Raw genomic sequence first — 25,399 nt, 5'->3', positions numbered from 1 at the left:
TATTAATAGTATTCCTCTATTGTCTCTATAATAGCTATAGACAGTCTGCAGCAATGCCACTTTCTCATTCTTGATATTGGTGATTTGTCTCTTCTCTATTTCCTTTCTAATCAGCCTGACTAGAGGCTTATCAATTTTAAAGATAGTTCTTCATTTTTGAAGCCCATTACTGGCAAATTGAGTCTATTGTGCTAAAATCATACTCCACTAAAGAAAATGTGGTATATAGGAAGCAGTCTATTGATATTTGTTAAATGAACCAGTGAATGAAAAAAACCCCACTGATTTCTGCATGTTAAGCCCTTTTAATATTATTACTCTCTTTTAGACATTACCCATTTCCTTACCTCTTACTTATGTCGTTTATTACTAATAATATGTAACTCAGCAAAATTGCCAGAGGCCAGGTTAAATGCTTGACAATGCATTCCAAAATGAGGCTAGAGAGAGGGGAGGTAGGTGACTGGCACTGTAGAGGGAAGAAACCTTGAGACAATGGAGAAAACAGATGGAAGCTGAAGACACAGTGAATCAGAAAGTGTAATGAAACTATAAGGCAGGATTCTCTATTAAACTAGCAACTTATACAGGATGAAACTCTAATAACAAGAAATGAAGATCACAGAAAATCTTAATTCAGGAGTGACTACTCAAAGTTGTTAACAGTAAAATTTTCAATTTAATAGCATCAGTATTTCAAAAAGGTATTTGAGAAATGTTCAGCTATTAGAGGAAAAGTTTACATAAATTAGCTTAGGTAAATAATGAAAAATAGGATTTCTGTTTATACTCAACATTGAGAAATGATATACTGGGCCTATTTTACCTGTGTTAGCAGGAAGATCTTAAGATTTCTGGTCAGAACCTCAAAAGGGTCCTAACACATTTTGATGGGAAAAAGCACAAATCTCTCCTTACTTTCACCAGGCTAAAAAAAAAATCCCAACTTGATTAACCTGAGTTCTGAACTAGCCAACCACAGACCTTGGGTTTGGGTTTGCATGTTCCTATGCCTTAGAAGATTGTTTTATGTTCAGCCTGCACACATTTAAAGGATACACTTTCATTAAATTTTCACATATGTGTACACCCATGAAATCATTTTAACAAGGAAGATAATGAATACAGCCATAACCACCGGATGTCTCCTTGGCCCCTTTGTAATCTCTTCCTCCCAGCTCACCCACTCCACAGCCCCCACAAAGTTTCCAAGAACCGAGTGGTTTGCTTTTTTGTCACTATAAATTAATATGTATTTTCTAGAATGAATCATAAAGTGTGTATTGTTTGTTGACTGACTTCTTTCACTCAGCTTAATTGAGTCAACTAATTTGTTGACTCAATCTCATCTATTTCATTGCTGAGCTGTTTTCCATTGTATGGATATGCAATAATTTATTAATCCATTCACCAGCTGATAGATATTTGGGTTATTTCAAGTTTTTGTGACTTTGTATGGACATGCTTTCGTTTCTCTTGGTTTCTAAGAATGGAATGGCTGGGTCATATGTTTAAATTTTAACAAATCGTTGAAATTTTTCCAAAGTAGTTGTACCATTTTGTATTCTCAATAGCAGGGTGTAAGAGTTTGAGTTCTTCTGCATCCACCCCAATGCTTGGTATGGTTAAGGAGAACTTATGGGGTCTGAAATTCTCCTTAATAGGATTTATAAGCTGAAGATGGGCAAATCACTTGACCTTTCTAAATATCACAACTATTAGAACTGCTAAAAAACAAAAACACCTGACAATATCCAGCAGTGGCAAGGATTTAGTGCAACTGAAATTTGTGCATTGCTGGTGGAAATGCAAAATGGTACAGTCATACAAAACTCACTCTTAGGTGCTTACCCAAGAGAAATGAAAACTTATGTTCAAAAACCTGTACGCAAATATTTATAGTGGCTTTATTCATAATTATTCAGTCTTCTCATAGAGAAGTTTTTAATTTTAATGCAGTTAGATTTAGGTTAGGTTTTTGAGTGCAGGTTTGGATAAGGATCAAAGAGAATTTCTAAGAGCAGTTAGCTATTGATAGGAAGCGTGTCCTATCAAAGGGATACTACCAGTTAAGTCTGTGTTCATAACTGCCTTAAACTAGCTCTATTATAGGGCTAATTGTGGAGATAATGACTGCATCACCAAAACTTTCATTTGAATTTCAGATAAACAAACATAATTTTTATGTGTGCTGTGTCTAGTCGCTAAGTCATGTCCAACTCTGCAACCCCATGGACTGCAGCCCGCCAGGTTCCTCTGTCCATAGGGATTCTCCAGGCAAGAATACTGGAGTGGGTTGCCATGCCCTTCTCCAGAGGATATTCCCAACCCAAGGATTGAACCTAGGTCTCCCACATTGCAGGCGATTTCTTTATGGACTGAGCCACTAGGGAAGCCCATGAGATGTACTAAAAAATGATTTGACTCAGATTGTCTTACTTAATGTAACAGCCTTGAGAAGAAATCCAGTTACTTATTATGTAGAGTACTCATTTATTATATCTACATGGAAGATTCTTAAGTTTTTCAAAAGTAGAACTTTTCAAGGTGAATTTTGTGTGGTACAAATTATAGAATGAAGATGACTTCATAATTATGTTAATTACAAATTCCAAAATTAGAAACACTGCTCTCCTTATTGTGTTTAAAATCTTTCAGTATTCACCAATGATGAATGCTATGACATATGGTAGTTTTCCTGTAATGGGATAAAAACCTGTAACTACAGGAGAGTAATGGAAAAGGAAGAAGAAACAAGGAGAAGAGGAAAAAGAACTCATCAGCTTAAGGGTATTTTTTGGAGATTAGACTGCTGATCAAGTTTTTCACTTTTCAAATATTATTTTTAAATCACTTTATGAAAGGAACACCAAAGACAACTTTTAAATGTCTGACTTTGTGAATAAGCATCATTAGTAAAAATACAATGGCAATTCAAATCTTAACTGAAGTAAACTTAGTTTTGACCATCTTACTACATTTTAGGTGCTGGACCAGGCACTTTGTGGGATACCCCTGTGACTGAGGAGTACTTAGGGAACTACACATCCAGTAAGGTAGAAAGACACATGCATAAACTAATGTAACGTACAAGATAAGTTGTCAAGAAAATATTAAAGACTGAACATGTTATACGAGTATAAAGGAGAGTGATATTCTGGGCGTGGTTAAGAAGTCAGCAAAGGCTTCCTGGAAAAGTGGCTCTTAAAATAGTTCTGAATATGTAGGGATTAGAGTGGTGGGGGGAACAGAAGAAGCAAGAGGCAGAGATGGGCAACAATATAAGACTTGGGCAGTGCCTAAATACGTCTGCTTGACCTGGCTCCTGCCCCTTTTTGCCTCAGCTCTGTTCTCTTACCACCACCTTCTCCTCAATGTGCCTGAGCATTTTACTTTCCGTATTTCTCCTCCTGTTTGTCTAACCAATTTATAATCCTCACAGGGGCTCAGTTTGCTTTCTCTGCAAAGCCTCCCCAGACCACCTTTGCCTTCACACTAGTTGAACTCTATCATTTTTCTCATGGCACGCCATAACTTCATATGATAATCAGGCCAATAGATAAGAATTACATAGCGTAACTGTTTAACAGAGAGCTCATTAGATTATGCAGTCCATAAATACCGGGGCCTTTTTCTGTCATGTTCACTGTTTTGTCTCCTGGGCCTTAGCACAATGCCTGGGACATCAGAGATACCAAATAAATTGTTGGTGAATGAATTCAAATAATTGTTTTTATGTGTGATTAAATTCAGAGCTTCAAAATGCTTACACTATGCTGATAGCTATGTTACACTACAGGGCTTATAAGAAAGGTATATAAAGAAATTAACAGCACAGTGCATAAAGATTTCCAATTTAAAGTAATTTTGTAGAAGACAGAGCATGTATGTGCTAAGTACAAATATCTTAGTGAAGAACAGGAAAACCAGAAATTTTACAGTAAAAGCACACCTGGAATATTAAAACAAATCTCCATAATCTTCAAAAAAGTTGATTTTATAGATAGCACCTTTCATTTTAGATATTAAAGAGTACCTTTTTTTTTTTAGTCATATAGAAGAGCTATCTACTCAAAAGGTTAGCTAATCTCAAAATATGCTGAATGTTTGAATTTAATACCTCATCAACACTCTTTCAAAATTCAATTACTTTCATAGTCCTTTCCAACCACTGGCCCCAATAAAAGGATTTTAACAGTGTTCATGTACCCATTCAGTGAATATATAATTTTGCTCTCTGTAGCAAGGTCTCAATACTTCATTACCAGATTTATATTGATTAGAAAGGACAATATCAAGCTGATAAATCATTAAAATATCTAATATATGAATGTAAGGTTGCCTCTTGGTTCCAACTGTATTAGAATGACACAGTTGTAAGATTTTTATAATTAAGTACTAGAAATATTTAATTGTAGAGACTGAAGAATATATAGAATATATTGAATATGCTTTGTTTTGTGAAGTCTGATTTTCCAACTGTGAGTTACTGGCACTTAGGGAGAAAAAAAACAATCACTTAAATGAAAACTGAAAATATAAAGCCTATGTTTAAAACATGGCCTTTATTAATACTGCCCACTGAGCTCCATTTTTATTTTACATTGAAATACTTTTGCTTTGCAAAGAAAAGACAGAAAAGTGCATTTTACAAGAGTACTTTTTTGTTTTTAATTCTCTGCGAAAATGGAAGGAATCTGAATCACAAGTTCACAATGTGGTAAAATGAAATTAAGAAACAATGATTTCAGTAATGCTATGCCATCACTAGTGTTTGGCTCTGACTTTGTTCTTGTAAATCAGATCCTGATATACAGTCTAGAGCATCTAGGTTATTACTCTACAGCATATTAAACACAGAAAAGGAGGTTTAAAAAAAACCCCTTTCAATGTACAAACATGAATTTAAAAACTGATTTTAAAAAATCACCTTTTTACATAATGTATATGGCAAAAATGCTTTAAATACATGATTTTGGAAGAATTATTTACAAAATGTATCAGTCTGTGAAACAATTCACAAACAAAGCATACATAATTGCTTTACTTAGTTGTCGCATCTCAACTTTGGGAGATATAAATTTATTCGGCAGTATAGCAAACATAAAAACTGTGACAAAATATCTTAAGGGCAACCAAAAATTTGATCCTCAAAATGGTTTAAATACTAGGACTGCCAAAGTTTCTAAACAAGGACATACCTTAATGATCCAGATGCCCATTTATATAGTTCTACACTGTTTGAAGGACTGAGACAGATTCCCTTCAATACAGGCAAAGCCGCTGGATGCAACCTCCTGTAAAAGGGACAGCTGAGAGCTATTGTCATTTGAAGAGTGAATTAACCTAGAATTTTCTTTTTTTCAATTTTATTAATATTTTAAAAAATACATAAAAATACAACATCCAATGTCTGAATAAATATATTTAACAAGTTGCAAGATAATACCTTATTTTACACAAAATTTTCAGCTTTAGAAATCTTGTTAAATAACTTCATTGTTGTTATATATTTCATTTTTGTTTTTTTGTAACAAAATAAAAACTCTGAAATTACATAGAAAAAAGACAAAATATTTTTGTCAAGGGATAAGATAGTCCACTGAAAACTTATTCACAATTCCACTGTAAACATTAATAAACATTAAAATATTTGCATAATTGTGTGCTCAAAAATCCTATAAAAAGTGGAAGACTTATTACAACTGTAGTTTTCAGTCAACTACACTTCCTTTCACAATTTATTTTGTCCCATTTACACCTTAAACCTGGGCACACTGCTGAACATATACTTTGGCAGTTCTAAATAGCAAGTGCTTCCACAAAAATAATAAAACTAACAACAATTAAAAAAAACACAACATAAACCCCCTACTCACCAAGTGTTCAAATACATCTCAGTGAAAGTGCAGCAGTAACTATTTAGCTGGATAATATTTTGATGTTTATCATGTGCACTTGCTTGTCTATGATTTCTGTTAACACCTGAAAGCTTTATTATACAATTTCAAATTTGCTAAGTGCCCTTTTTCTATCTTCACAAGAAAAAAATGAAAAAAAATTATAAAGGAAAAATTATGACAAATATGGCAGGCTGCCTAAACTTCAGTTACTAATCAGCTTATTTTTTGCAACAGAAAAAAAGAAAAGAGAAAGGGAGTAGATACAATCCAGCCTTGAAAAGTGTACAGGATATACTTAGCAATGTCAAACCAGTTGAGTGCTTTCTGTGGTTGTATTTCAGGGTTTGGGGATTTATGTCCATGGCAGCAAACTGCTGGGAAGGCAGAGAAAACATTTATCACCTGCATTCTACAGCAAGTACGTTTTGTGGGGGAGATGATGAAGAGGGACTCATTCCAGTGTCTGATGAAGCAGATGACATGGAGGCTCCAGCATGAGACACTGTGGAATCAAACAAGCTACATTAGACTGGGAAACTATCACACACAGATACCCAACCACTGGTAAATTAGAAATAAATTCTTAACATTATTCACTTCCATTATAGTTCTCTCAAATGATGCATGAAGGAATTAACAACAGCAAAAATTTTGTTTGGCTTAACTGAGTAGAATCAGTCTCTAATCACTAAGTAACTGAGTTCAAAAAAGGCACCATAAAATATAAAGACTAGGCATAAACTCTTCAATTCCTACTTGAAAGATCCCTGAAAGAAAACCACCTTGTCCCCAAATCAGAAACAAGATCACCCTGAGATAAGTGTTCACTGCAGCAAATTCCTGCCTTTCTCTGGGTTATAGGACCCTAAAAGAATTCCCTCATCCTAGAAAATTTCTTATAACCAGCTAACCATTGGCTTCCTGTCTTTATCCTGTCCCAATATACCTGATGGACACAAGAGTCTCATAAGCAAAGAGCAGCAATCTAGATCAGGTTATCAGAATCATGGGATCAGGATGGAACTGTGGCTGAGTGACTAGAAAAAGTGCCCAAATGGAGCAAAATGCTCCAGAAGCATGGATTAAAGATCACTATTCTATGCATCAGCTGCTTTGCCATTTTTTAGTTTATACTTCTTTGCAGAGCTCTACCTTTTGCCAATCTTTGCCCAATTATTCCTATTTTACTTGAAGTTTTAATTTTTATTTAGGTGGACCTCCCTCAGTGTGTGTACTGTCAAAATATTTAACTCATTACTACAAACTCCAATATGTACGCTAGAAGTCAATATGTATGTTAGTCCACTCAATGTTTCACTTTAATAACTCACTTCACACCCACAAATTAAAAAATAAAAAAAGGGAAGAAGATCATAAGAAAATTATATTCTTGGTTGTCAGAAACCTGTATGACCTTTAGGAAACTCAAAGCAACTGAAAGTTCTCTGAATGGGAGGGGGGTTCAGGATGGGGAACACATATAAATCCACGGCTGATTCATGTCAATGTATGGCAAAAACCACTACAATACTGTAAAGTAATTAGCCTCCAACTAATAAAAATAACTGGGAAAAAAAAGTTCTCTGAAAAAAGTTCCATTTGTTGATTTGTTCTTCTTGTGTTTAAAAATTCTGTAAAGACTTACTGCTATTTAGTTTTTCAAGAAAAGGACAAACATGGAAAGTCAAGTCTCTTTCCTTTTGTTTCACTGTATTTCCAGGAACTGAGAACTGCTGGAGTTGGAGTCGAATGCTTCAAGACCACGTACGATACAGGCCATTCTATCAGTAATTCATCCCTTACGTGCCATAGATAGAAAACTTCTCTCAAGATGGGCAAGCCTATCAGGTAATTTACTTTTTTTTTTTCCTTAAAGGGACATCCCTCCTAGAGCCCTGCCCTACTGTTCCATCCTATTTCTGAAATAGCTGCTTTGTAGGCTTGCTATGCAGTGGTCATTCTAGGGCTTCCATTCACCATCATCTTGAGATTTTCCTTATTGTTTTCCTATGTGGGATTCCTTCTTTGTTGGATCTCATGTTATCTTCATAACGTGGCGTCTAGTTTTAATGTCACCATCAAGAAATCTGACATGAGAAATCTGATGCTGTTCCGAGGCCCATCTTTTTGTATGTACCTTTATATGGTAAAGGGCTTCCCAGGTGGTGCTAGTGATGAAGAACCCACCTGCCAATGCAGAAGATGTACAAGACATGGGTTCAATCCCTGGGTCGGGAAGATCCCCTGGAGAAGGAAATGGCTACCCTCTCCAGTATTCTTGCCTGGAAAATCCCATGGGCAGAGGAGCCTGGTGGGCTACAGTTCCATAGGGTTGCAAAGAGTCAGACATGACTGAGAGAATAACACATACATGGTAAGCTTTTAGAATCTTACCTTTATCCAAAGTGTTCTGAAATTTCATAATTTGCTTTGGTGTGATTCCTGCCCACCCACCCCCCGTCCCGCCCCATTCTTTATAGAGGCCACAGCGAGTCCTTTCAATCTTCTAATCCATCTCCTTCAGTTCTGGAAATGTTTTTAGGTTTTTAATGACAACTTCCTCCTATGTTTATTCAGTGCTCTCTTTCTAGAAAGCCTATGATTCAGAAGTTGGATCTGCCAGCCAGGTCCTATACTTCTCTTATTCTCTCCTACTATCTTTTTTACTTTTTACTGGTATTTCTCTAGCCTTGTTACCTGATCCTTCTTTTTATTTTTTATTCTTACTACCGTATTTTGAATAGATCCTTCATGTTCTCTGAATTTCATTAATAGTCTCATATTCTGGCTTCATGGAGAAGGAAATGGCAACCCACTCCAGTATTCCTGCCTGAAGAATCCCATGGACAGAGGAGTTTGGCAGGCTACAGTCCACGGGATCACAAGAGTCAGATAGAGCTTAGTGACTAAGCCACCACCACATTCTTGTTTCAAGACTGCAGTATTCTTCCTGTAACTCTGGACATTAATTATAGTTGTTTTTATATGGCATATTGTCCAAGTTCTGTTTTCTTCTCATCTTCTATTTTGGTTTCTGTATTTATGTAGGGGCTTTCCTCAAATATCTGGTCTTCACTTCCATATTTAAGTGAAGGAGCATTAAACTAATCAGAAGCTGTACATGAGGATGTCAGGCTTTTAAATGTTGGGCACTACACACTTAGTGATTGGCAAGGAACTTGCTTTTTGGTTCAGGAACCTCCAAATGCTGGTATCTCTGTTAGATCATTTCTTTTGGACTGACCAGTTTCTTTAGAAGAATCTTTCAGTCTTCTTCCAGGAATGATCATAAGCTTAGTTACCAGCTTTCAGAGGGCTAAGAAGATGAGATCTTTGTTTGGAAAAGGAATAGGAGTCTCATCATTCATTACTGGCAACTTTCACTCAAGCTCCCTCTTTTTGGTTTATCACTTAATACCACTTAACCTTCACCTTCAGCTATGGTTGGTTTCCTGAGTCTGTCTATAAGCCTGTTGATCCCTTCCAGCCTCCAATAACTTAACCTCCTGGTTTTTTTTTTTCTTTTTTTTTTTTGCTAAAGCTAGGGGAAAAGGTAGTTTGCTTTACAGGGTGGGATGAAAGGATCCAATTTCTCCTTCCATTTCTACCAGTCTCCATTTTTCAGCCTCACACTTCACATGGCCTTCAGAGCTCTTCTGGGGGGTGATGTAGTGTGAATCAGCTTCTCCTTGTCTGGTCCCACTACAAGGATAAACAAGCTTAGGTTTTTAGCATTCTCTCATGTGCTGACATACTGCTCTCATTTCCTGTTGGCCACAGTCAATCTGCTGTCCCATTCTCTTGTCCTTGTGCATATAGGGCTTTTAATTTTCTTTATATTATTTTACTGAGGCCTGGGCTTGGGGTAGACATGAGCATGACAATGTTTAACTAAAGTCAATCCTATACGTTTTTAAGGTTTAGCTTAGATGCTACTGTCTTTATGATTATATCAAAGTCATCTCTCCTTCCACCTATACTTGTGTATCACTCTTAGGACACTCAACACACAGTTCCACCAGACAGTAAGACTTTGAGATCAAGGTCTGTATCTCATTCATCTCTGTACTTTCAACACCTGAAAAAAGGCCTGGCATATGGTATATGTGCATTAATGTTGTAGAGCTGAAGTATCTCATGCAGTAGTTGCTTAGGAAATGACTTAACGATCCCAACAAGACAATCTGCTAGAGAAGAAGCCATATGCCTCTTCATTTTTATAAACCCCATAATATATAATGCCTGTTAATAGACAGTCAATAAAATGTCTGTTGAACAGTGAGAGATACTCAGAGGGAGTAGGCTCTTCTTGAGAACCCACCACATTTAGTAAAATCACACATTTTGCAAAACAGCTCCTAGTCCCTTTCAAAAGTCTCATTCTGGAATTCCCTGGTGGAGCAGTGGATTAGAGTCCACCTGCCAATGAAGGGGACACAGGCTGGGTTCAACCCTGGCCTGGAAGATTGCACATGCCACAGAGCACCAAAGCCCATCACCACAATTACCGTGAGCGGCAGCTACTGAGGCCCATGCGCCCGAGAGCCTGTGTTCCACAACAAGAAAAGCCACCCGACTCAACAGCCTGCACATCACAATGAAGAGTAGTCCCCACTCATGGAAATCAGAGAAAGCACACCCAGAGCAAAGAAGACCCAGCACAGCCAAAAAATAAAAATAAATAATTTTTTAAAAAACATTAAAAAACCAAAAGTAAAGTCTCATTCTGACTAATTCAGTTGTTGACTCATTTCAACAGCAACAAAGAAGAAAACCTAGGAATCTAAAAATAATTTATATATTATATTCAAAAAGTGACAAACTTAAATTTTCTAAAGTGGTACGGTATATATTTGAAAAATAGAGGGAAGAAAAATTATAATCAAATTACCTTCTCTGTCTTTCTTTTTTAATCTTTTTCTCCTCCTGTCTATGGTTGCAACTTCAGACTTCAAAGACATGTAATATTTTCTGATTTCCTGTAGTTTTTCTTGGAGAAAAGAGATTCTCTCTGTACTGTTCATATTATCTAATTCATCTAAAAGGCAAAAAAAAAATAGTTACTTTGGATTTAAAAATAATTCTATAAGAAAAAAAAGATGGCAGTTCTTTCAAAATTCTGTCTCATAAATCAACAAAAGCTTTAGCTTATTAAAACCTAATAGTACACTAAAGGTTCTATAAAAAGAGAAGACATTAAATTCATGAATAAGATTCCTATATACATCCCAAATTCTAACTAAACATATATTACTTAATGATATATCACTGAAATGATCAGAGAGGCACAATATCCAACATACAGCATCTCTGATCTATTAACTGTAGCTGTTCAACCATATAGTCTCTTTGTATTGATGTTTTAGTTATTTCCAATTGTCAATATAACAAAGGATGTTTAAATTTCATCAATCTGTATAAATCATACATGTCTCAATTCATAATTGGAGAGCTTTCTCCAGTCAGTATTTATTAAGTTAATATATAAGACCCAGATTCTTTCACTTATGATAGTAAGTAGTGATTATTGATAAGGCAATATTTAGGATACCTAAATAAATGAATTTGCTAATTATTATTCTTTGTTTTGACATCTTAAAATATATACCACTTTGTGATATACATTCAAGTTTTCTATAAGCATCTTACTGAGTTGAAAGCTCCACTTATATGTCCGAGGGGATGAATTCGGGTGTTTTTCTTTCTGTTTATCTTTTTCTCCATCTTTGATGTGAGGGGATATCCTTGCAGGGGATCGTGTAAGCTTCTGTGGCTTAGACACACTAAGATGCTTTACTGGGGTACATTTACTTGAATTGTCTAGGACAGGAAGATCTTCACTATCACTGCTTTGTCCTATAAGAAGAAAAAGTTAACTCAGATTATAAATGATAAAAATTTTTAAAATGCAACAGACCCAGCAATTATATTTTTTGGTATCCTAAAGAAACAAGTACACAAAAGTGCTAAGTTTTATAACAATAAAAAGATGGAAGTAACCTAAATACACACCAAAAGGGAAATGGCTAAGAATTACATGTTATTATTGTTGTTCAGTTGCTAAGTCGTGTCTGACTACTTGCAACCCCATGAACTGCAGCCTGCCAGGCTTTCCTGTCCATCACCATCTCCTGGAGCTTGTTCAAACTCATGCCCATTGAGTCGGTGATACCATCCAACCATCTCATCCTCTGTCACCCCCTTCTCTTTTTGCCTTCAATCTTCCCCAGCATCAGGGTCTTTTCCAGTGAGTCAGCTCTTCACGTCAGGTGGCTACAGTATTGGAGCTTCAGCTTCAGCAACAGTCTTTTCAATGAATATTCAGGGTTGATTTCTTTTAGGACTGACTGGTTTTATCTCCTTGCTGTCCAGGGGACTATCAACAGTCTTCTCCACACCACAGTTCAAAAGCATCAATTCTTCCACACTCTGCCTTCTTTATGGTTCACCTCTCACATTCGTACATGACTACTGGAAAAACCACAGCTTTGACTATATGGACCTTTATCAGCAAAATGATGTCTCTGCTTTTTAATATGCTTTCTAGGTTGGTCATAGCTTTTCTTCCAAGGAGCAAGCGTCTTTTAATTTCATAGCTGCAGTCACCATCTGCAGTGATTTTAGAGCCTGGGAAAATAAAATCTGCCACTGTTTCCACATTTTCCCCATCTATTTGCCATGAAATGATAGGACCTGATGGCAGGATCTTAGTTTTATGAATAGTGAGTTTTAAAGCAGCTTTTTCAATTTCCTCTTTCACCTTCATCAAGAGGCTCTTTAGTTCCTCTTTGCTTTCTGCCATTAGAGTGGTATTATCTGCATATCTGAGGTTGTTGGTATTTCTCCCGGCAACCTTGATTCCAGCTTGTGCTTCATCCAGCCCAGCATTTCACATGATGTACTCTGCATATAAGTTAAATAAGCAGAGTGACAGTATACAGCCTTGATGTACTCCTTTACCAATTTGGAACCAGTCTGTTGTTCCATGTCCAGTTCTAACTGTTGCTTCTTGACCTGCATACAGGATTCTCAGGAGGCAGGTAAGGTAGTCTGGTATTCCCCATCTCTTTTTAGAACAAAAATGACCAAATATCCAAAATAGATTATGAAGTGATAAAGTTAAAAAAAACAATAAGCACAGTATTTCCCAATATATGTTTAAAACAAAACATAAAAACAACCCAAAAGGGGACCAACCCAAACTATACATATGAAGAAGCAGAAAATAAACACCCGGCTGTTAACATGTGTATAATAAAATGTGAGCAGGTATTTGGTTGCAAGTCTGCATCCCTCCTCACCAAATCTGCACTGAGAGAGATGCTTCTGATTTTCATTTAATAACAAATGAGAGTTTTCGCTCAACTTTTCTGCTTTATTTCAAAGTCTACACTCTACTTCCACCATATTTACTCTCAAAATCCAACTTTGCCTTCTACTAAAAAGGCAAAGTTGTGGGTCACACACCAGAATTTCCCAGCCCCTTCCCTACTCTTTCTGTCCCTTTGGCACTTTTTCAGCCTCAAAAAGAGGAGACTTAATTCTGGGCAAACTACTATAATATCTTCAGCTATACTCTCAAAACCATTTATTCTCAGCTCCTCTGAAATACCCCAATGTCATTTTATCTTTTCTTCTTTTTTCAGAGTCTACAAACATGCTTAAAGCTTTCCCACTCCTTAGAGAGAGAAGGAGTGACAGAGAGGAAAACCTCCCCGTTTGGCTGGTACCTCTTTCCTTCTCTTTAGGGTCAAATTTCATGAAAGAGAAATTCCTTGTTATCCTGATTTCCATACCTTCTAATCCATCTCCTTCCCATGCTCTTATTAGGGTCCCTAACACTATTCACCAACTTCAATGAATACATTTTAATCCCACATGAATATTCTATTGCATTTGAACCATCTTTCCCATTCAAACCAACAACTGTTTACTGATTTTCATTTATCTCCAATCTGCTTCTGTTCTCCTCTTCCTGGCCCATTTAAAGGGATATGCCACATAAATCCACTCCTGGTCCTTTTTCTTCTCATTTTACAACTCTCACATAGCAGCTTTATCATCTTGTAATCCTTCAACAACTATCTTTTCGAAGCTCCAGAGCCTTATTTCCCTAATATTTGGTACCTCTAATACAACATTCCCTAAATTACTCTTCCAACAATCTGCTGCTACTCCTGTATGCCATGTTAGTTAATCAGTTCCTCATATCATACTACTAATAATTGAGTCCTAGTGATTTTATGGGCTTCCCTGGTGGCTTAAATGGTAAAGAATGTGCCCGTAATGGAGACCCGGGTTTGATCTTGCATCAGGAAGATCCCCTGGAGAAAGAAATGGCTACACACTCCTGTATTCTTGGGTTTCCCAGGTGGCACTAGTGGTAAAGAACCTGCCTACCAATGCAAGAGACACAAGAGACACAGGTTCAATCCCTGTGTTGGGAAGATCCCCTGAGGAGGAAATGCAACCCACTCCAGTATTCTTGCCTAGAGAATCCCGTGGACAGAGGAACTTGGCAGGCTACAGTCCATGGGGTCACAAAGAGTTGGACACAACTGAAGCGACTTAGCGCACACACACAGTGATTTTATGTCCTAATTCTCTTCATTCATTCCTTCTTTCACTGCCTCAGTTAAGCCAAAGATTCTTTCCAAAAAGAAAAACTGAGCATCTCCTTTAGTTTTTCCTTTTTTAACTTTTTACTTTGAGATAATTTTCAAACTTACAAAAAAGATGAAGAATGGTTATTAAAAAATGTTTTTCTGCCATTTAAGGATAACTTGCCCTGCCATATTTGAGTACCTTATAGTGTTTATGTCTTACAAATGAGAACATTCTCCTTGTTTTAGTTACCTACAAATTAGCCAAAACTTAGCAGTTTAAAACTACAAATGTTTAGTATCTCACATGGTTTCTGAGGGTGGGAATCTGGTAGCATCTTGGCTCTGTGGCCTGGCTCCAGGAATCTTGTGGGGTTGCAGCCAAGCTTTTAGCCCAGGCTCTGGTCTCTGAAGACCTGACTGGAGTGGAATGATATGCTCCAGGATGGCTCACTCACATGGCTGTTCTGAGCATCAGGAAGTCCCAGTTCTTGCTGGCTGTAGGAAGAATATGCTTGGGTCCTCACCACGTGGGCCTCTGCACACACTGCCTGACTGTCTTCCCAACATGGCAGCTAACTTTCCCCAGACCAACTGATCCAGAGGAAAGCAGAGAGGAATCTGTTGTGCCTTTTATGACCTTCAAGTCATACTCCATCACGTCCACTCTACTTTACTAGTTAAAAGAAAGTGACTAAATACAGCCCATACTCAAGAGGAAGGAACTGGGCTTTGCCTCTTGAAGAGAAGCAGATCAACACATTTATGGATGTGTTTTTAAATCCACCACACTCCTAAACAACCAGGTATATTACTGTCATCTAATCCTCAGACTCCACACAAGTATCTCTAGCTTGACCTAATAATGTTCTTTATACCAATAGTATCCAGGTGAGAATTATACACCTCATTTAGTCATCACATAAATCTCCTTCAATCCGGAATGGTTCCTCTTTGACTTTCCTGACCTTGACAATTTTTTAAATTATAGGCCAATTATTCTAGAGTATCCTTCAGTTTGAATTTGTTGATGGGCCTCATGATTACAGTCAGGTTAAACATCTTTGACAGCAATATTACAGATGTGCACTACATTCTTCATGGGGCATCCTGTCAGGTGGTACATGATTTCACTTGATCCCATTACTGGTGGTGTTCATTTTGACTAAGGTAATGTCTGTCCATGCATCCACTGTAAACTTGGCTCATTTTCCCTTTGTAATTCCTACTATCTTTCTAGTCCATCTCTTATCACTCTTTATACTCTATTCCTGTCTTGTTCAGCCATTAGCCATATCTGGTTACTGAGTACTTGAAATATGGTTCAAATGATTTTTTTTAAATGCCCTGTCTTAAATTATATGCTCCTTCCTTGGAATATGTATCTACTGTAATCTAGTATTTCCATTTCAGACTTGTATGAAGGCATGTTTTGGAATGTAAAATTGTGATTTGTCAAAATCAACCATGTTTTTTCCTACTATATCCCATACCTTAATTTTATTCTTTATTGTACATACATTTGTTTTTCATATGTATTTGAAAAACATTCTTATGTTTTTCAAATTCTATTTGTTTTATTCTATTCTTATGTTATTTTTTTCAAGATCTCCAAACATATTCCTCTAATATTAAACTGCATTTACATAAGAAATGCAGTAAGCATAAAAAATAACCACAGCTATCTCAGCTCTAAATAAAATCGACAAGCAAATTTTCAGATGAAAAACTAATGGAAAAATTGCTACTTTTCAGAATGGAACAAACCAAATTTAGTTTTAAGCTGACACAGATGATCAGGCCAAAAAACTGCTCAAAGTACTAACACCATACTAAAGCCAGTGTTGCAAAGCACCAACCTGCTCCATTCTTTTCATTTTTGGCTACAGCACTTGTTCGCTTTGGGGTTCGCTTCTGCTTTTTTGCCAATAATCCACTAGTTCCATCACTTGGCCTTTTCTGACCTGAAATAAGTGGAAACAGAATTAGAAAAAAAAAATCAAGAGCAAGTATGTTCATTCACCTGCCTACATGAATTCCCATGTGTATGTTTTTTTAAAAGGTGGGGTAAAGGGGGGAAGGGGGGAAGGAAGGAAGGAAAAAGAGAAGAAACACAGGAGGGAAGAAGGAGAAATAGAGAAGGAAGGAAGGAGGGAGGGACAGAAGAAGGAAGGGAAGAAGGGTACTTAACAGATCAAAGCTCCTAAAACTCTTAGCATACTAATTTTGAATTTTAACATAAAGACTGATTTTCTCCCCAGGAAGTCCTTACCCTTCTCTCTGCTCTCTCTTTCTTGGACAATTATACTACAGGTACCAGAAGCAACACTGGCTTCAAATCCATTTGCTGATTCCCTCTCACAGAGACCTTCTTGAGATTCTTCAGCAATACTGTCAACTTCAATAGTTATGTCGCTCTCACTTTTTATACTTCGAGACTCATCTTGGCTGAGAGTAAGTGGTGAAGCCACTGAAAAGTTATGCTGTACTACAGGAGGTAGGGCAGGTGGAATAGAAACGAGAGAGTTAGATTCAGAGCTTTCAACTACCACGTCCTCAATGCTGGCTTTATCCTTTTCATCTAAATCATCCAAATCTACTTCATGGCAAACCAAGGTTTCGGGCCCAATCAGAGGCATTGCATCCTCTTCTTCCTTTAGCGGAGTATTTACAGTTTCTTCTGCTGGACCATCAAATTTTTCATTAGTCAACTCTTGAACGCATTGGTTTGGCTCTGCTATTAATGATGGCATTCCTTCATTTTCTATTTCAAAGTGTTGTTCAAAATTTAAGTTTTTCATTCCCTCAGATGCAGTGCAATCACTGGTCCTTTCTTGAGTATTGCTAGATATGCTATTTGTCATTTCCATTCCGTTCTCAATTCTTATTCTTTTCTCTGGTGATGACTGTCCCAGTATCTTTCGTTTCAACTTTTTTTCTTTTGCACATTGGTCAATTTCATCTTCAGTAGCAGAAGAAAAGTTTTTACTGTCTAAGGAAGAAAATTCTAGACTCTGAGCATCTGTATGAGGTTCAGTTCCTGCTTCATCCTGGCTAAATGATGAAATTTTTATAATTTCTAAAGAAAGATCTTTTGTCTTGCTTCGTCTTCCCTTTCCTTTAGGAGATTTTTCTGCTTCTTTCTTAACTTCTTCTGGCTCCACTTTATTTCCTAAAATCTGTACTATTTGTTCATTCTCTCCAACTTCTAACTTTAAGGTTTCTAAAGGCTGCATTTGAGTCCTGTCATTTTCTTTTAATATATGTGGAGCAGTCTTTGGATTTTCTTCATCTAGTTTATCATCATTTAAATTTTCATTTTTTTCTAATTCTTCTTTAATATCAGGAGAAAGTTCTTCATTCATCAAATTCTTTTCTAAAAGGTCTTCTGTTTCACTATCAGATGAACAGGAGTCTGCAAGAGAAAATATTACACAAGTTTCTACTTAATTACCAATGTAATTTATAATAAAAATTCTGCCAAAGACAAAACTCTTAATCATGTACCTCTGAACACCTCCTTGTAGAAATTGCTAATATAAAATAAACCATATATTTGTGCCAAAAATGGGGGAGGGGAGATCTCAAATAAAATTCCATGTGAAAATATATTACATAGAAAAATATTACTGTCTCAATTCTGTAAAAGAGCTCTTTTCCAATTTTTACTAGTATCATATTTAGGCTACAGTAACCCTTAGAAAAATCAAAGGACTAGTACTGAAATATGAAGCTAACACATGAAGTGGTTTGATTTGAGAGGGTACTGATTAAAATCTGGAATGCCCATTTTATGTCCTTAGGAAGGAGTATGACATTCTACCTAATTCTGAAAAGATGTATAAAAATGAGAAGCTTGAATTCTCAAAAATGTAAATATTCCTCTGATTAAGAGAAAGGAAATTATAGGCTAGTTACCTTTCTGCAAAAGAAACCATTCTCCTTAAGTCAGACAGTTTTTTTTTTAGAGTTTTTTTTAAATAATAATGTTATGAGATGATATAGAAGTTGTGAAATACAAAATTCTGCCCACATCGTGCTCATATTCTAAAGTGCAAAAAGGCAAGCTTAAATGTACTTTTTAAGTGAAAAGGTATGTAGTTTTATTTTGTGGTTTTATCATATACAGAATTTAGAATTTTGTCTCATGTTTTTTAAAAAGGTAGTTTTTTACTTTTATGAAGCAGTTTAGCAAGAAAATGTATAACTTTGTAGGCTGTACATGTGGATTCCTCTAAGAGCATTTTCAACTTTGTGGAAATCTTGCATTTGTGTATTATGTCAGCCTTCCAGCAGATGGCAGTAAAGAGAAGTAAAGATGCCTTTTCTAACTTGCACAAAAGCTCCACATGGTGGATTCATGGCAACCCTGTGGTTCAGAAAAGTTTTCAAGGGAGGAAAATTCTTATATGAACATTTTCTATATTTAACATTTCTTAAATTACATAGAAAAATATACAAATGTAGAAAGGTTGGAAAAAAGGTAAAAGCAGAATAAAATATGTTCACTTATATTCATCACAAAACATGTGTCTACCACTTTAGTTTGAAAAACAGTTTCAGATTTATTGAAAGATCCTAGGTGAACAGCAGTGGATTACAGGAGACACCAGTGCATGCTCTGTAGGACAGGGCGGCATTCTGGCTTGTCAACCCGTGCTCTATTAAAATAGAATATTCCTCTGATACTGTCAAGAAAAGGTATTCCCAATTAAAGTATAACATCACTGAATTTTAAATAAATAGGTTACAGCAAAATAAACATTTTGTTCAAATCAAATTTTGTAATTTAAATCATGTACTAAAAACCTAGATGACTTCCTATGAATCTCTCACACTTGTTTTATTATTTATATGATTGATTTTTTTAACAAAATCAATGATCCTCAAAATTGAGCACCTTCCATTCCATTTGACAGAGGTGAGCTGCCTGGCATATTGCTTCGAGCACTTCTGGTACCTGATTTTCCGTCACTGTTTGCAGTCTTAGACAAACCATACGGCATGTTAGACGAAAGAGTAGATTTTAAAGGAGGTCGTCCCCGTTTTGACTTCTGCCTCTCCTCATCCCTCTTTTCATCCTTTTCATTGTCTTCTTTGTTCTAGGTTACAACAATAAAATGTATGAGAAATAGTATCTTTATGAAAAATAAATATTCTACTTCACCAAGGAAAACTGTAACTCAAAAAGATTAGTTACATCAACTCCTAATTTGTAGTTATGGAAAAATTTAAACAGTTTTCTAATGTTTTGTACTTATGTGAGTATGATGTTCTACAACTTCAACTGCAATTATATTGCGAAGGTCAGAGTCAGCACATAAGAGAGGTATATACTACTCAGCTCTCCCCTTGTCTCATACTATTTCCTGAGGAAAAGAAAGATATGTCATCATCTCTACAGCAAAGGCTGAAAATTGAGGCTGTGGATGAGGATACAACATAGAGTCAATGTATGCTTTAGAACTTAGTAGTAGCTTCCAGTATTTAAAAATCAGGTTTTACTTTTTAAAAAATATAGTGTTTTGAGAGAGAAAAAAAAATCTAACATCTGGCAAGCCTGAGTCTGCATCCCACAGCAGAGTGGTTAGCTCCATCCTCTCTAGATGAGGGACATGGCCTCTTCTTTGTCACTCAGTCCTACTTTACCGTTTTTCTAGAGAATCTTGTAAGCCTTTGCATTTGAAGCCTGTGCCCTAGGGGAAGCTGGTTTTTACTTTTCCTGAAATAGTGTGGAAATGTGTTCACAGTTTTTACTTTTTAGCTTCTGGGACGTAAGGGGAAAAGTCACAATTACTTTGAAAGACTCAAAATGATTATATGAGAAAACAAGTTTTATAAAAAAACACAGTCTTAATACAATATGAACAATTCCTGTTATCTATCTTAAAGGATATAGCACCTATATACATACTTTAGCTTTCTTCTTCTGTTTTTTCTTTGGTCCACCTTTGTCCAATGGCCAGATTATCCTGTCAGCCTTTACCCATTCATCATACCTTAAAATAAAGAATATTTTTTAAAATTCGCAAGAATACCTTATCTGAAATGTATTCAGCAAGTACAAACAACAGTGAGACAGACGGAAGAGGGTTACATCCTAGTGTTGGCAGAAACGTGAAGGGCACAGGTGCTAGTTTGCTGGTGGTAGGTGTGCGGGTGCTGTACTGGGTGCCACCAACAGGGCACCGCAGGAGAGATCCTCAGGGCAAACAGGTTTCAGAGCGAGAGCAGGGTGGGCAAACTAAACAGATTCAAGGCTGTTTGAACTGCCTTCTTTTCCCACAACTCCCACTCATCTGGACTTAATTAAATAAGCTGATTCTGCACTGGAATTCATTCTAGTAACCACATAATGCAAAACAAGTGAGATAAATTCAAACTTGTAGTATGATGAGTTCTAGATTATTTTATCAAGTCCTTTTCAACTCTTTTCCTCCCAGAACTCTCTCTAGACTCCAGTATTTCTAATAAAATTTTATTCTGAACTGTACACCTCTAAAACTGAAATTTCTTTTAGAGGTATTTTAAGTTAATTCTGAAAACTCATTTTCCCCTTTCCCATAATACTGACATAACTTCTAGATTTTAAGATAGTCAGTCCAAGTTACTAATCAGGAACAAATAAGAAATTAAACCTCCTAGAACTAAATAACAACTTTTACATTATATAAGTATATATTTATAGAGCTATCTATAATTTATGTGCTTAATGTATATTTACAGGTATTTGTAGAGATGAACCAAAATCTAAAATCTGAACATTTGAGCTGAAAAACAAACAAACAAAAAACTACAGGCAGTCCTTGCTTTGAACCGCACCCTGGTGATGCAAACCACACCTTCACTTTGTAACCCAACCATTAACCCGTGCAAAAGAAGGAGACTGTTCCAAAGGCACAAGTTCAGCCGACACAGTACCATGACTCTACACTATGGTTTAAACATGATCTTCTCACGCATTATCCTAATATCTAGCAGGGTGGAAGGCCAATGAAAGACTATTAACCATGTGAATTCCAGCGAGGTAACCAGTTAGAACGAACATGATCATATAATAAAATGACTGTTAAGAAGAGTCATACAGTAAAAAGATAAAAAGAGAAGGACGCTAGGAGGGGGATATTCTAGAAAATAGAACAGACACGCTGACAGTAAGTAAAAGCGGATGGTTGTGAACTAAATAGACTCTGAGGAAAAAAGAAGGCTACATTGGGCTGCATGTGCAAAGCAGGGAGGTCTGTTAAGGTTAAGTGTGGTCTTTATCCCTGAATTCAATACATGCAAAACTACTGAGAGATGGACAACAAAGTTTGTTTTTAGTGTTGGCAGAAATGTGAAGGGTACAGGAGCTGATCTGAGGAAAAAGAAAAGAAATTTTAAAGTTTTTTTGTTTTAATTTTTACTTTTAAAATTATTTTAATTGGAGATGAATTACTTTACAATATTGTGGTAGTTTTTGCCATATAGCAACATGACTCAGTCATGGGTGTACATGTGTCCCCCCATCCCGAACCCCCCTCCCATCCCATCCCTTTGAGTTGTCCCAGTACACCGGCTTTGAGTATCCTGTTCCATGCATTGAACTTGGACTGGTCATCTATTTCACATATGGTAATATACATGTTTCAATGCTATTCTCTCAAATCATCCCATCCTCACCTTCTCCCAGAGTCCAAAAGACTGTTCTTTACATCTGTGTCTCTTTTGCTGTCTCAATATAGGGTCATCATTACCATCTTTCTAAATTCCATATATATGTTAATATACTGTATTGGTGTTTTTCTTTCTGACTTACTTCACTCTGTGTAATAGGCTCCAGTTTCATCCATCTCATTAGAACTGACTCAAATGCGTTCTTTTTAATAGCTGAGTAATATTTCATTTCATTTCACAACTTCCTTATCCATTCATCTGCCAATGAGTTTCTAGGTTGCTTCCACGTCCTAGCTATTGTGAACAGTTCTGTGATGAACACTGGGGTACATGTGTCTCTTTCAATTCTGGTTTCCTCAGTGTGTATGCCCAGCAATGGGATTGCTGGGTCATATGGTAGTTCTATTTCCAGTTTTTTAAGGAATCTCCACACTGTTCTCCATAGTGGCTGTACTAGTTTGCATTCCCACCAACAAGGTGTAAGAGGGTTCCCTTTTCTCTACATCCTCTCCAGCATTTATTGTCTGTAGACTGTTTGATAGCAGCCATTCTGACTAGAGTGAGATGGTACCTCACTGTGGTTTTGATTTGCAAGAAATTTTAAAGTTTTATATGCTATTCATTCAATCCATACTCTTTTTAAAATGATGTGAGGATGAAAGCCAAGCAGACCTCCACTAAAGAAAACAGCTAACGTTTGCTGAGCACTTAACCAAGTGCCAGGCAGTAACTATATAAACTTTCATGCTAATATAGATAATCAGCACTATTTCTCACAAAATCCCTGCACAGTAGATTCTCTGTATTTCCCAACTCAGAGATGAGGGAACTGAGTGCGTAGGGAAATTCTGGAACATCTGGGCTCCAAGCAACTACAGGGCCAGCAGATACCGTGAACACACAAGACTTCCTAAAGAACAGAGAGAAAAGTAGCCGCTGACATCCAGCAACTGGCCTGGTACCATTAGCCGGGCCTTGCTGGTGCCACAGAGCTGTCCTGGCCCCACCGCTAGGGCGTGCTGTTCTCCTGCGGCACATAAACAATCTCACAGAACATCAACATCAGACAGGTCGGCTCCATGACCACGATGGATCAAGACCAAAACAAGACCACTTCCTAGTTGTCTCAACACAAAAAACAGGAACACTGTCCAAGCCACAAAAATGACCAAACATCCTTTATACCCTGAGTGACCGCTACTGCTTTACCAATGACAGCATTGTGGTGGTGGGGTGGGGGGTGCTTTAGTCGCTAAATTGTGTCCAAGTCTTGCAACCCCCATGGACTATAGCCCGCCAGGCTCCTCTGTCCATGATTTTCCAGGCAAGAATACTGGAGTGGGTTGCCATTTCCTTCTCCAGGGGATATTCCTGGCCCTGGCATCAAACCTGCATCTCCTGTGTCTACTGCACTGCAGATGGACTCTTTACCCACTGAGCCATTGGGGGAAAGTCCAAAGATGGCATTAACTTTGATCTAGTCTTCCCTTCTTACAGGTAAGATTAAGATAACCAATCAGAATTATCCCCTGCTTCTTGACAGCACCCAGTCTAGAGCAAAGCCCCATTTCCTAAACCCTTCCAAAATCACCTAACAGAAGCTCAGATCTAAGTCTTATCTAACATTCTTATTTATTAATTTTCCAATTCAGAACTATTACAAGTGCTTGATACAGGCTTGATTTCTGACAAATTTAATAAACAAGTAAACAAGCAAAACCACTTGCAATGTTGGGAGCCATGGGTCTAGCCCCCTAAAGGATGTTTCCACAGAATCCTGAGCTGTTGCTACCCCCAAAGCTGGTACCCTGAGCTTTCATGACCCACCCTCTAACTGACACGCCACGTGGTTCCCTAAGTTAGTGTCCTCCCTTACTGCAAATGGGTAGCAAACCCAGCCTGTCCAGGTACAGATGTGATCCTGGGGATCTCTGGCTGAAGTACTGACATGGGAACTAAAATAGCAAGAATGTTAAAAGTCCTAGAAAATTCAAGTACAAGGTGTGCTTTCTAAGTGCATATATACTATTTGCTTTAGTTCTTCAAAACATTAAAAGTGATCTTTCTGAACCAAAAACAAATTTCAAGATAAGAAAATACATTTCTTGCTTACCTGACATTCCATCCATAGTAATGTACCAAGTATAAAACTTCTCCATCATCAATCTCAGTGCTTTTAATACTGGCTTCATAGATTTTCTGCGTTTTCCCTCGTCCGTATTTTACTTTCACTTTGGTGCCTGTTAGGCAGGGTTCTGTGTCTTCCTCATCTTCCTCCCCTTCAGAGTCACATTTGCTTTCAGTTTCTTCCCTGCAGTAAGTTATAACACTGATAATGCTACTGATAACTTAATGGAAAACAAAATAACATATGCTAAAAGAATCCAACATGTAGAAGAGTCACAACCTAATTATTACCTTCATAATATGTCAGTGGAGGAGGAGAAGAAGGAGGAGAAGGAGAAGATTTTCATAGACTACTTAGTAAGGAACTGATTTATTATGAAAAGGTGCACTGTACCAAAATTAAATCCGTACTTCTTAAAGGCAAGTCAGTCATCACAGTTTAATGGTGATGTGGAGTCAAATAAATCACTTGATAAAGCAAAATTAGAACAACATGCTTTGAAGAAGTCTTTAGGATTCAAGTGCCACCTTATATGTGAAAATGACCTAGACAGTTTTTAACTTTCTGCAACTGAAATGTCTTAAGTCTACTTGACTACTACTTTTTGCTTAACCCAGACTTTTTTTGGTGGGAAAAATAATGAACAAGGGCTAACTACCTTTGTAACTCTTTTAAACTAGTTTATATTTTAAAGGTCTCCCCACCCTCACAAAGAAACAATAGACATCTGGGTATTAGATCACTTGTTATCACTGTGGGATAGCACCAGAAAAACAAAGGTTTTGCATATCTTACATTGGTTCCTATTTGTTTTTACACATCTCCCATCAGTTTTTGTTTTGATAATCATATATAAAGGAGAATCACATAGGGAGGTCCAAGTATTTTTAATATTTTTAAACAAACATTCTTTATTAGCCCAGCAAAAAATTCAGAAGAGATTTGCATCAAAGATCATTCTAGTGTCACAGAGTTTTAAAAACCTTAAGAGGAGGTCCTATGTTCTATCATAAACATAGGGCATTATTTTAGGGACCACTGGGGGACCCAACATGAAGAAACTTTGACAACCCATTAGCAGTAGGAATGTTTTCTTTACAAGGGGACCT

At 36.9% G+C, this 25,399-nt stretch overlaps 1 protein-coding gene across 3 annotated transcripts in view; it reads right to left on the bottom strand.

Annotated features, from left to right (window-relative positions):
* Positions 1–4,551: 4,551 nt before the first annotated feature.
* ARID4A (AT-rich interaction domain 4A) overlaps positions 4,552–25,399 on the bottom strand; it is a 58,570-nt gene continuing 37,722 nt past the window's right edge. For 2 of the 3 annotated variants that reach the window (XM_065941651.1, XM_065941652.1), the window contains exons 17-24: positions 24,276–24,473; positions 20,421–20,505; positions 19,407–19,608; positions 16,779–17,921; positions 16,366–16,470; positions 11,553–11,759; positions 10,795–10,941; positions 4,552–6,405 (exon numbers count right to left, since the gene is read on the bottom strand). In XM_065941651.1, the coding sequence (XP_065797723.1) occupies positions 6,302–6,405; positions 10,795–10,941; positions 11,553–11,759; positions 16,366–16,470; positions 16,779–17,921; positions 19,407–19,608; positions 20,421–20,505; positions 24,276–24,473 (2,191 nt within the window). In that variant the 3' untranslated portion in view covers positions 4,552–6,301. The remainder of the gene's footprint in view (positions 6,406–10,794; positions 10,942–11,552; positions 11,760–16,365; positions 16,471–16,778; positions 17,922–19,406; positions 19,609–20,420; positions 20,506–24,275; positions 24,474–25,399) is intronic. The other variant, XM_065941653.1, reaches the window with a different exon arrangement.

This window comes from Muntiacus reevesi, chromosome 7, assembly GCF_963930625.1.
Source record: "Muntiacus reevesi chromosome 7, mMunRee1.1, whole genome shotgun sequence".
Classification (NCBI taxonomy): Eukaryota; Metazoa; Chordata; class Mammalia; order Artiodactyla; family Cervidae; genus Muntiacus; species Muntiacus reevesi.
The sequence above is the reverse complement of the archived record's forward strand: the minus strand, read 5'-3'. Positions and strand labels throughout refer to the sequence as shown.